This window comes from Nelumbo lutea, chromosome 3, assembly GCF_056320005.1.
Source record: "Nelumbo lutea isolate HS-2025 chromosome 3, American lotus-T2T, whole genome shotgun sequence".
NCBI lineage: Eukaryota > Viridiplantae > Streptophyta > Magnoliopsida > Proteales > Nelumbonaceae > Nelumbo > Nelumbo lutea.
The window spans coordinates 18,708,560-18,721,862 of record NC_142686.1 but is presented as its reverse complement, the minus strand read 5'-3'; the positions used below and the strand labels follow the sequence as shown (position 1 = coordinate 18,721,862).

The 13,303-nt window shown below is 38.4% G+C and overlaps 1 protein-coding gene across 1 annotated transcript in view; it reads right to left on the bottom strand.

Moving 5' to 3' along the window:
* Positions 1-5,890: 5,890 nt before the first annotated feature.
* Positions 5,891-13,303, bottom strand: part of SIK1 (Protein kinase superfamily protein) — a 106,872-nt gene continuing 99,459 nt past the window's right edge. The window contains exons 14-18 of the mRNA XM_088980489.1: positions 10,574-10,724; positions 7,718-7,931; positions 6,843-7,043; positions 6,668-6,753; positions 5,891-6,344 (exon numbers count right to left, since the gene is read on the bottom strand). Of these exons, the coding sequence (XP_088836615.1) occupies positions 6,245-6,344; positions 6,668-6,753; positions 6,843-7,043; positions 7,718-7,931; positions 10,574-10,724 (752 nt within the window). The 3' untranslated portion in view covers positions 5,891-6,244. The remainder of the gene's footprint in view (positions 6,345-6,667; positions 6,754-6,842; positions 7,044-7,717; positions 7,932-10,573; positions 10,725-13,303) is intronic.

The window sequence follows — 13,303 nt, the reverse complement described above, 5'->3', positions numbered from 1 at the left end:
CCCGACCAATGGGCTTACAACTTGGGCTCGAGCCTGGCCCTCATAAAAAGCCCGGAGCTCAGGCCCGAGATCGAAGCCCAACCTAGGAGTCTGAGCGTCGGTGCCTGAGTTCACCTTTGAATTTGTTGATTCCTAGGAGTTTGAGAGTGAGAATGAAAACTAAGAAAGTGAGAAGATAGAAGACGAAAATGGTGTTGATTGGAGAGAGAGAGAGAGAGAGAGAGAGAGAGAGAAAAAGAGAGAGAGAGAGAGAGAGAGAGAGAGAGAGAGAGAGATGACCTAGTTCTGGTGGCCTCGGTCGTTGGTGCCTGAGTTTGCAGAGTGAAAACGGTGCATCTGTGTTTGTTGATTCTAAGAGTCTAAGAGTGAGAAACTAAGAATGAGAAGAAAAATAAGAAGATAGAAGATGAAAACGGTGTCGATGAGAGAGAGAGAGAGAGAGAGAGAGAGAGCTCACCGATGGAGAAAAAGACGACCTAGTTCTGATGGCACCGACTTCCGGTGCCTAAGTTCACAGAGTGAAAATAATGCGCCTGAGTTTGCCGATTTTGAAAGTTTGAGAGTGAGAAACTGAAAATGAAAAGATAAGTCAAAAGATAAAAAAGAATTTAGGGTTCAAAGTTGAAACTATATAAAAGTCGGGCCAAGCATTTTTGACAAATCCTAAACCTAACCCGAAAAAAATCAAGCCGGGCTGAGCCGACCCGTTGGGCTTCCAGGCCCATGAACAGGTCTAGTACTAACTAGCCCTAATCGATTGACTCGGTTAAATCAAGTAGGAAAGCACGTGTGAGATGTATATCTTGCTGCAAGGACCAAAAATCATGTTGAGTCCATAAGACCCATTATGCATTCCATCATGTTCTTTTTTTTTTTTTTTTTTTGGCTAAAATACATATATACCTTGAGTTTTTTTGGCTAAAAGACCTGAAGATATATTGTGACTCTTTTATCCCTCATTATATTTCAAATTTTTAAAATCTACTCTAAAGTCTAAATTTTCAAACTCATGTAATTGGTGGTCTCTCTATTACACATTGGGCACATGAGAAACCCGAATGTTTTGGCCTGAGAAATAAATGACGAACCAGACCAACAATCATCCTAAAAGTATGGTCTAAAATGCGTTCTTGATGCAGATATATAGATAGTGGAGGGAACTTTTTTTTTTTTTTTGATCAGCAAGAAAAAGATTTTATTATTGTTAGAGAAAAACTTTTACTCCAAACTGCATTTGATATGGGTAAGGTTCAGAGTATCTCCGATACACCCCTACAAAGGGTGTACCAGGGTTCTGACCGATTCAAGGAGTGGAGGAACTTTAAACTGCTCCCTCTGAACCGATTTAAAAAAAATAAACAAATAAAAAAAATATCAATATCGCCCGATATGTCAAACCGTGGATATGGGTAAGGTCCACTTTAACTGGCCTTAACTTTATACTCAAGTTTTCAAATCGTCCTTGCTCTAAAAATTGTTTGATTGTCACTTGGTGTCAATTCCAGCTTGGATTTACCCCAAACCCAAACCTAAGAATTAGTCAAAACATGTCATGGGCTGACATGTAGCCTTAAGAGAAAATGGATCATCCTAGCCTCCATGTCTATTTTGTAAAAAACTGCCCTTTTAGGTGCCCCAAATCCAATCCGATAATATCATATTAAAAAGTTGAAGTTTTGTTTAACCCATACTATTGACATCACTATTTCCATTCAAGTTTAAAATATTGATATGCCCAGATATGTGGAAAGAGGATGTATTGATACTTTTACTCTACAAATGGTTTAACTTTCTTCATTTTCTTCCACATCATTTATCTTTCTTGCTTTATCTATCTAAAAAGGTAAAATAGGATTTTAAAAATTTTAAATGAATTATTTCATTGATGGAGGTCTGTTTAAATCCAGTGGGATCAGACACGAGATATATTTAAATCTATTAAAAAAAAACTCAAAATACGTAAGTAAGTCTTTTTTATTTTCTTTGGCATTTCTTCACGTACATGGATTCCTCGTGCATCATAATTTTGAATAAGACACTGTTAGCACCTCTCATCTCATTCGACAATGGAATTGATACAGCGGTTGTGGAATGGAATTCACACCAGTTGCAGCACTGGTGGACTGGAACGGACTTCATACCAGCCATGCATGAAAGCCAAAACTAGCGGGATAAAAAGCTGACAAAAAGTAATACAACACAATTAATATTATTGTCTGTACGTACTGTGTAATGTGGTGAAATTTTGGGCTAATTAAATTGAACCACCTGCTCCTATTCCTCTCAACTCTAATTCCTTTCCTCTTTCTAAGTTATTACTGAGTTAATGCCTAAAACTACAATTGATGCACATTGAAGGCAATGATTTAAAATTAGTTGGACTAGACTAGATTGCACACTCACTCAGACCTGGTTTAGTAGTTGGGACCAAATCCCTTAAATGCATGTGACTTCACTTTGAAGAAGCACAGGACCATCAACCAGCTGAAAACATGGCCATATAGTTCATGCTACCATGTGAATTGCTCCGTTTGCTTGCTGTGCAAACTTTGTTTGCATTAGAGTAGATGCATGGGAGTGCAAATAGGCTGAGTGTAAATTCTGCTTTACTACTTTTGCTTCAGATTTGATTTTGTCTTATTTGTTTGTAAGAAGTGAAATAGGAAGTAAAATGAGACCCCTCTTCCAAGAGCCTTCCCCAGCGTGAGTTCTAGACTTCTAGCAATGAGAACCTATAATATTGCTTATTTATACAAATGTGAATAGGGTTTTCTCAAAAATAAAGAGAAATAAACCCTAAAAAATGAGAAAGAATTTGTTTCTCCGTCTCTCAGGTCAACCTCAGAAGCTCCTTCTTTGGCTTCCTCCAAAAATCTGGAACACCACCAAAGACAATTCTAGGCATCAGATTCATGGAATCAAAGAGGAAGTTCCTCTTCATCCCCAAAATCATCGAATCTCCCACAATGGTCTCTATTCTATACCAACCCAATCCAATGGCCTCAATCTTCCCCTCATGAGAAAAAAGAATGGCAACAAACTTTCTCTAGCTCAGTTTGGAAAGAGTACAATTATAAATATGTAGAATGCAAAACTTTATATTTTATATTAGGGTAAATTATAAAGACCCCCCTATACTATGGGGTCAGTGACAAAGACCCCCTTGTACATTGTTTTGCAACAAAGACTTCTTGTACTATGACCATGAGAGAAAGACCCCCTTTCGTTAGCCTTCCGTTGAAGTCCACCATTGTAATATTTTTGAATTCTCACACTATCCTTCTAATAACTATTCCGACAATTCGAAAAAAAAACACTATTCATCTTCCCCGACCTCAGATACATGAACAGCAACGGCGGCAGACTTCCATTGAAGTCATCCCTCTCTCTCTCTCTCTCTCTCTCCCCCGATCTCTCTTCTTTTCCTTCCCCTTTCTCTCCTCCCCTTTCTTCTTTTCGATTTCCTCTGTTTTTCGCTCCTTGTAGATGAGAGAAATCGGACTGGGCACACCAAAACAAGATTTCTGGATGAACATCGACACCAGAAGCAACTTGAGTTGGGTCCGATGCCAACCCTGTACTAACTGCTCCAAAATTACAGTTCATTTGATGATGCTGACAATAATGGGGGCCATGGCCTCCTGTAGTGCGAACAAGGTTTTAAAAAAGCAGAAGGAAAAGCCAAGAAGCCCCGGGGTTCATTTAGGCTGCATTTTAGCCTTAACGAGTAGTGGAGAAATGGCCACGTCTCTGTCATATGCATGTGAGAAGTATGTTTGAGAGAGAGAGACCAAAACATTCACAAATTTATAAAAGGTTTGTCTAATTGGCTCATGACTGTGACTCCAAGCGACGAGCAATAGTTGGATTGTTGGAAAGATTCTCTTGCTCTTATCTTCTCCTCACCACTCCCTGAGTCCCAACATAGCCAAATAGCCATGCTAGCAAAAGAAACTGGATTTTTGTAATTAATATGTCATCGTCGTTGTTTGGTATAGATTGAGCTTGATTGGAACAGTACTAGACGAACGAATATGGCTGGTGTAGGAGGATGGAGAAGAGAGGAGGAGAAGGCATTCAAGACTGCAATTGCGATGCACCGGGCTGCTGACGACTCAAAAGACCAATAGGAGAAGATTGCTTCCATAGTTCCAAGTAAGACTGTAGCTGAACTAAAGAAACACTACGAGGTTTTGGTCAAGGATGTAGATGCAATTGAGTCGAGTCGAATCCCGATTCCCACATACGTCAAGGAGGAGGTTGCCAGCAGCAAAGATCAACACCTCTTTCCTCCTTTTGCTTCTAGGGCTTTTGGAACTAGGTTTTTAGGGTTGGGCATTGATTCAGGTGGGGTTGGCATTGGACCCAACTCAAGCTGTATCCGGTGTCGATGTTCACCCAGAAATCTTGTTTTGGTGTGCACAATCCGATTTTGACAATGTAGTTGGATGTTCCGAGGAGGCTTGACTGATTGGAACTTTGGTCTTGGAGTCTCCTAGACCCAGAGGGGATTGTTTATCGATAGTCGATTGGATAAAACGAACTCGGAGTTCTTCTTGGAGAAGGATTTCATGGAGACTGAGACTTGCTTTGCCTAGTGGTGAGTAGGGTCAAGTTGTAGCTTTCTATAATGATCCAAACCTGCATGCAGAAACCATGGAAAGCTCACTATATTATTAGTTTACTCTCTCTCTCTCTCCATCTGCAAGGAACGGAAAAAGAGGAAATCAGAAAGAAGAAAGGGGAAGAAGAAGAAGAGAGATCAGGGGAGAGAGAGGAGAGAGAGGGAGGACTTTAACAGAAGTCTACCGTCACAGCAACAGCTACGACCGCTGTTGTTCGTGTATAAGGTTGGAGAAGATGAACAATATTTTTTTTTTCCAATTGTTCGAATAATTATTACAAGGGTAGTATGGGGATTAAAAAACATTGTAACGCAGACTTCAACGAAAGGCTAATGAAAGAGGATTTGTCTCGAGGTCATTGTACAAGGGGGTCTTTGTCGCAAAACAAAGTACAGGGGGGACTTTGTAATTTACCCTTTATATCATTTTGTATGTATTTACTCGGGACATATTTGCATTTGTACTCTTTCCAAACTAAGCCTTAGTGGCCATTGCAGGGGAAGACCTAGAGATTTTCGAGAGACAATAGCAACAGAACAGACTGGTCTCCCATACGAACGGCAGGAACACCTCACAAACCACCATTAGTGCTGAAACCAGCGACCTTGGCTGCAATTATCATGACTCCCTCTCTGTCTTTTATCTAAAATCCTAGGACTCCAAAAGAGGCAAATACATGGAAACAAATTAAACTACCAGGTACCAGCGCCATTTATAAGTAGGCAACACCTTGGAATCTGCATCTTTAGATGAGATTGTAAATAGCAGAGGAGTAATTTTAATGCTTACTTGCTTACTAGACGTGGATGGACGATGTGCATAAGTTTACATCACGAGGAACCATAAAAGGGAAACCATAAATGGAAAAATGGACCCAATAGGGATCACATCAAGAACGGCTGCTGAAATGTGGAGATTAGCCCACAAATTAGTTATGCAGTGCAGGTTCAAGATGCCCCCAGACCCCAGTAACGACTGAAGGAGACTAGGCGCTGCGGGAAGAGATTCCTTTTGGATGGTTGATGAATGCAAACAAATAGCTAGCTCCAAGTTTACCTCAGAGGATCAAAGGGAAATTTGAAGCTGACTCGCTGCCAAACAAAGAGCAATTACCCTTTTTCTTGAGTGACCTTCCATGGGACCCCCGATTCATCTCCTAGATTTGGGCCATTTAGCTGGGAGGGCTTCTCCGCGCTTCTAATTTTTCCATTTTGTATAAAGGAAAAAAAAAAAAAAACTGTTGCCTGTGGATTTAGTGCATTATATTTTCGTGTCAAAGTTTAAGAAGAAAATGAATTTAAATAGCATTAAGTGGGTTGGGCAAAACTGTCCTCAAGGACAAAAAAAACCTAAACCCAACCAGGTTAACTATTACCCTGCATAAACACTGAAATAATTAATAATGATTTACAAGGATTGACAGAAGCAATGGCCAGGACCCACCTGTCAACTTCCCAGTCTAATTTTTTCCATCACCTTTCTTTGCCTCTCCATTTTTAACTTTCACCAACGTTTGTATGTCCTATAAACCAACTACACAAAGAGGAACAAAATCGAATGGGTGAAAGAAAACAAAAGAAAGGAGAAATAAACAATTCTCTTCTGTAGCATATAACCATCTACAGCCGTAGAATAGTTCTAAGGGTATCACAAAGGTTCTGAATGGTCTTTTGCTCTTGTGCTGCTTGGTACTCCTGGAGGGGCATCTCTTCATAACACCTGGAACATATGAAACATGTAAAAGTTAAAAACAGAAATTACACCCAAGTAGCATGTGTAAATGCAACACTTTTAAGGAAGTCAAAAATCTGCAAGTTGATAACATGAATGGTGGATCTAACAAGCAATTCGAAAATGACAGATATAGATGCTTTTCTGTAAGCATGTAATGGTAAATTTCTTTCCTTGTTTGGTCTGGAAGAGTATGGGCATCATGGGAGCCCAAATAGTCATGGAGCTTACTTTGAATGGTCCTAGCTTATTTGGGGCTAAAAGAGTTTCTAGCTCTGTAAGTTTGACAAAAGGAAATCAAAATTTTATACATTTTGTGGTGAGCTAAAGCCTGCGCCAGATTCAGTAGCGTGGAACTTGAAGTTAACCTGTGATACACGCTTGGAGGAAGGGGCATCTGCACACATCATATAGCCAAATAGATGAAACCAATACCTATCATATATAACTTCAAGAAATACAACAAAAACAGAGATGGCAACAGACCTCATTTTGTCCCCTTCGGCCTTTTTTAGACTGTCCATCACCGCTAAAAAGTTCCTGAACTGCTTCTACAGCAATGATACCACTGTTATCCTGTTGTAGACCCCCAAGCACATTATCTGACACCAGAGCAATGGGAGATATGTCCGTTGCCTTCAAGAAGGGTATAGGTACTGTATTCCCAGCTGCATAGATGGACCAAAGCTACAACAACAAGAATCCCAATTAAGTAAGAACCTGATATTTACTTTCAAAGTTTCAATAAAGAAGGCATTGATTTTGAAGATCCACTTTAAGGAAATAAACCTAGGAGTAGCTCCAATAGGTGATAAAATGAGAGTAAGTAGACTGAGGTGCTTCGGTCACATGCATAGAAGGCCATCTACAGTACCCATTAGAAGAAATGATCTGTTACAAGTTGAAGGGGCTAGAAAAGCTAGGGGCAGGCCAAAAAGAACTCAGGTGGATGTAATAAGAAATGATTTAAGCACCCATAATTTGTCGATGGGTATGGCACTGAACAGAACAGAATGGCGAAGCAGGATTCCTGTAGCCGGCCCCATATAGTTGGGACAAGGCTTAGATGATGATGATGATTTCCAAGGAAAGAAAAAAAGAAGAAGATAGGAAGCAAAACATGAAGCTACCGGTGAGATAAAAGCAAAGCATCATTTTATGAGGCTTTCCTTTTTCCCCTTTCTTTAGCAAGAACAAGCTAGCCATAATATTATATCATGGAAATGTAAGTTAAAAATAGGAAAGAGTTTCCTTTTTTATTGTGTGTGGGTGGGGGTGGGGGGGGGGGGATGGTTTGCAACTTGATTGTGTGGAATTACATGTATTCTATTGCATTTGCAACTTGCATGAAATAAATTTACCTTATTACTGATGGTTGAACTTTTCATTGTGCCAGTGCTCATACCCTTCAATGTGCTACTGCCATCTCCAACCTGTAAATTAGAATGGCTTTCCATCTTCAGATTATGTTCAGGAGATTCCAGGGTAGTAGGTAGTCCATGCACTGTCTGTGGCTCAGGGTTTTGTTCTGCATCTTGAACATTGCTGGCAACGGAGTAGTTCATATTATCCAGCCTGACACAATATTCTAATGAGCTGCTTTACCATTAATGAAAATAAAAAGAGAAATGCTTGCAGCACAGAAGGCACATGATGGAACTTGAAAAAAAGAGTGTTATGTGAACAGCTGAAAAAACAAAAGATTCAAATACACAAAATCTAAATGAAACAGAAATACAAAACCTACTTAGAGGACATATCACTATAGTATTCTTTTTTCTTTTGGAAATTTTTTACTTGTTTGTTTGTGCTTTTTATGCTTCTACAATTAAGTTGTTCTCTCATCCACCAATTGCTGCATTATTTATATAAAAGAAAAACCTAGTAGGAAAATACATTACCAAATCCCCAGATGCTAACTTATGGGCCATCCAGGTGTAACATCTTGAACCCTATTAGATTCATAAACCTACAGTTACCACAGGATGAAGGCATAAGCCTTGTGCATGATCTGATTGGACTTAGTGGTGTACCATTGTTCCAAAGACTTCCATAAAGCCAATTTAAAGAAACACATCAGGATTTGTTTGGGAAACACTAGGAAACAATGGAAGAAATAAGATACACATGAATATGCTAGGGAACTCGATAAATCTCAAAAGTACATAAACAACACCAGTTCCGAGGCTGAAATGGCTGGAAATAAGGTATAAGAACATAATAAACATGTTTTAATAGTTTGTGGAAAATAATACAATGGATGCTACTGAGTTTGTTAGTTAATCTTTTTATTTACTTACCAAAAACACTAAATAATACATAAACTATGCATTTAAAAATTAAATAGTACATTATAATTTCAACATGAATTTTTTATAAGTTTATATAGATTCTAAAAGCAAGAGATGTTAGATTCAAACATATACATGTGAACCAACTACAAATTAAAACGAATAAAATTTAAATGATATATTATACACCTTGAACCATGAAATAGTTATAGATTAATATGTACAAGTATTATATGGTACTTACATGAACGATGATGAATTCATTGGCTATAGATGGCAAATGAAAAAAGATAAATAACAAAAAAAAAATTAAAGATAAAAGTACAAGTTCTAAATGACTATTCTACATTTATTCATCTTTTGCACTTCAATTGCTGAGAATTAAAGAATCCATTAATAGATCTTTGGATAAGATAAATCTTCCAAAGATCCAACCATCCAAATAGTTCATTGTTAGCACCAAACACTTTGAATCATGAGAAATCAAATGTGAAATATTATGCAACTTTCAGTTTTCCCCCAAAAGTTGGGGAATCATACTCCTGGAAGCTTTCCTTACCATTCTTAACCCTGTTCTGTGATGGTTGAATCATATGTCCACATGTATCTATCCATTTGTTTACTTATATAAATATATGACTATGAATTATCTTACCAGAAGCCTGGGTCTTCTTTGGAACCAATCCAACTTCCTTAGCTTCACCTCTTTCCTCAAACCTCCTCCTGCGACCTAGATCAATACCTAGCTTACTGATCACAACCTCCTCAAAGCTAACTGGAGAAACAGATGAAGGTTTGACCACAGAGATAAGCCTGTCCCTCTCTTCTCCAATGACACCACCCTCATCAGCAACAACAGATCCAACTTCCTTATATTCATAGGTGGCTAATGCTCAACAAAAAATCAAGAATATTGGAGAAGGGATAGAAGCAGATTTGGGGATAACAGGTACGATTTCAGAAGAAAAAATGGAGAAGGATAAGATATTGAGAAAATTGCTAACAAAAATATTGAATTTGGAAAAAGACTCAGTTTATTCTTTTTGGGAGGGGAGGCATTTGCTAGAAGAGCCATTAAAGAGTTCGAGGGGAGGGAGGAGAGCTTGAAGAAAGCTACTGTGGGGGAAGGAGGAGAGGCCTGGAATTAAGCTGACGAAGGGAGTGTTGATGTTCTTGAGGAGGAGGTTTAGTGAAAGCTAGCGCGTGTCTACCCATTTTTTCGTCTTGTTTGTTTTGTTTGGCGTGGTGGAGTCCACGTGGAGGGGGGATGTTGGGTGGTGGGTTTTGAGGGAAGTCTTTGTAGTTTGTTTTTGTTGTGAGTTCTGTTGTTGTCATGGCTGCCTCTTCCTTGTGGGTGACTACTTATCACCTCTCTACTGTAAGTTTTTTTCTTCTTCAATAAATTTTCGTTTATTATCAAAAAAAGGACTATGAATTAGTAGTTAATTCTTATTTCCCCTTTTCCTGAACTTCTCTGATTATCTATGCCGTGTCATGAGAAAAGGAAACAAACAACCCAGCTTGTTATAAGTTATCTAGCTTGAATGCAAACCTGCCATAGATAATGCCTTTCAAATGAAAGGAAATAATACAAATTCCACAAGAAAAATCAATTTAAGGGCTCATATTGTGCTTGACTTATGTCAAGGCAACAAAGAGCACAAAAACTGAAACATATATCGTAATCTCAAGTATTAGGAGATGGTTCTTTTTCTTCTTTTCTTGCCTTTTCTGGGAGAGGGTGAAACTGGGGGTTGGGGAGTGGGCTAAGATTATCTCAATAAATATGTATGCTAAATGGTGGCAGTACATGATAAAGAAAGCATCAATCAGTTATGAGCACCTACTAGTGTTTTGTTTGGGATTAGTGAATTTACATAAACTAATAACCACAATTAATCAGAAATGAAGCATTGGATAATGTACCAGAGGTTAGATGATTTCTCTTCTGGTGCATGAGGAGAACTTTCAATGTTTTTAAGAACAGTCGTGGTTTCTTTTACATAGGAAACTGATGTTTCTGGATCTGGCTTATCTACCTCAACTCCACCATGAACTATAACTGTCCCAAAATCACCTGTTTCATATAAATTTCATTAACATATTAAAAGACTGCTCTCATATCTTAGGAAGACTACTACTCTATTCAGAACAGAAGTATTTTCACGAATAAACAACAAATAAATAAATCAATATTTAACTTTATGAAAATACCATTTTAGTTGTAATATGAAGTCACAATTATAAATTCTTTAATAAGAGTTTTCTTGTTATATCTTCTGCAAACTATAAGGCCTCAAGTTTTCATCACTAGTTCAGTTTTTTATTCTTTTCCCCTTTTTTGCCTCCATTCCACTTTCTAAGTCTTGAAATAGCATCAATTCACTAGTTTATGCACATGACCAAACATCTTCGTTGGCCTTCCGTCATATTTCACCTATTTAGTCTATGTGTAATCATTTCTAATTATATACTTCCCCTGCCACTCAACCACATAAAAATCCTTATTTTAGTCATGTTCATTGGGTGGATGTATTAAGGACCATTACTTGGTGTAATGGTAAAATATTGGGCTGGCTAGTGTGAAAGTGTGGTTCAAGTTTGAGGTCAGACCTTTGTGAGAAAAAAGCCAAAAGAGCCAAAAGTTAGGACTATACCCAATCCGCTCCACCCAAGACCCCAGATAGCTGGGACCAACATTGGGTAATGGCCTTTTTATTCAGTGGTTGTGTTGCTTCTTGATTGCCCAGCATGCTGTTCCAAATAATATCATTGATCATATAATTGTGCAACATGCTGTTCCAAAAAGAAAGCCCAAGCCTAAGAACTATGGATCTCAAAGCCCATATTTGCAGGTTCACACTCAAGACACCCCTGACAGCCCATGAACTTGGGCCTATTCTAGTATATTTGGCCAGCTCAAGTGGGGCCTATAGGAGATTCCATCAATCAAATATTTGATTTGATAATCAAATCAACTAAGGATTTGATAGGGATTGAGAATTTCCTTTTATATTTATTTAGATTTGAATTTTTTATTTGTTAGAAATATGGTTCCCTGTTTAATTTTCTTTGGTAGAAGGTTCCCTGTTTAGTTGCATCTAATAGGAAGGTAATTAACTTGTAGATCTCAAAGAGATTTGAAGTTTATCTTATACTGTTTTCACTGTAGCTACTGTAGCTACAGTAGTCCGAACCAGTAAGGAGAAGAGGAAAGAGAAGAGAAGAAGAAGATGATGAAAGAACTGTCGAACTTGATAGCTAAACCCTATCAGTCGACCTCTTAATAGTGATTAGGCTTCTAATTAAATGTACAAGGACTAAACTGCCCCTACTTAAGTATGGGACAGAGAACCTCTAATAAGACTGCCACATAAGCTCATAACTTAACCAAGGTGAGATGACTAATCTACCCTTATTCAGCCAACTCTAACATATACAATGAAAAAAGAAAACCCAAGAACGCCATCATTAAAAACATATTGATTGAAAGTGGTGCTGGATTAAGACTTCAGAGATATTTCCAACATTCTCTAAAGATGTTATAATTAGAGGATTGCAGTATGCTGCTACTTCTCACTTCTAGAATCAACATCTCAAGGGAATGGATTCCTCCTGCTATGAATCAAACCAAACTCAATTTTGATGGGTGTAGTATTGGAAATCCAGATCTTTCTGGCATAGGGGGAGTTTTTAGAGATAATTCAGGTTCAACCATTGCACTCTATTTTGGGAACAATAGGTGAGGTTGAGTCCACAAGGATGGAACTGCACCTGTCCTTCAAGGATTAACGATAGGCAAGAGGCTGAATTTGCAACATATAGTGGTGGAAGAGGATTCTGAAGCAGTGGTGGGATGGCTAAACTAAAGAATATCAGCCATGGAACATGGAAATATTGACATACATTGGGAAGCTAAGCAACTTACTAGGAAGATAGTAGTGACATGGCTATGGACTCAGAGATGCAAATGGAGGAGCTGTTTCACTACCAAGGCAAAGGGTTAATAGGGAACAATTGTGCTGGAGCTGGGGGGTAATGAAGCCATATGAAGGAACCATGATGTGGAAGAAGTCATGAGATGGTGGGATGGTTCAAGAACTTTGTTGATGAAGAAAGAAGCTAGTCTGCTTTCCTGAAGGAAGAAAGTGTAGGGTGTGGTTTAATGTCTAAATCACTAAAGGGCTTTGGTGAGTTTTTGGATATAACTTAGAAAAATGTCAAGCATAATGAGAAAGTGAGGAAAAGTCATTTTCAAAGGAGGAAGTTGCAGAAGCATTCTTTACTATGGCAAACGGCTTGGAAAATGCAAGTTGGGTGTTCAGGGAAGAAGGAAAGATTGGGAACAGATGCTGGTGGCTTTAGTGAAGGAAGTACATGATTGGAAAAAGATACCAAAAGTGATAAGTTGGGGATTGAGGCTTAAGGGGTCAATGATATTCACACCTTTTGAAAAATATAAAGCTCTCATCCAATTGGTGAAAGAAGAAATGGATTTAGTAGCTGTAAATTTACAGTCAGATTGTGGCAACAGTAGATCCCCCTTTCCAATGTGAAGAATCTTTGTAGAAGATGGAGTCACTGTTTGAGTGGCTGGGCTTCCTTTCCATCTATGCAAGCAAGAGGTACCTCCATAGCATCAATTGTCAAGGAAAA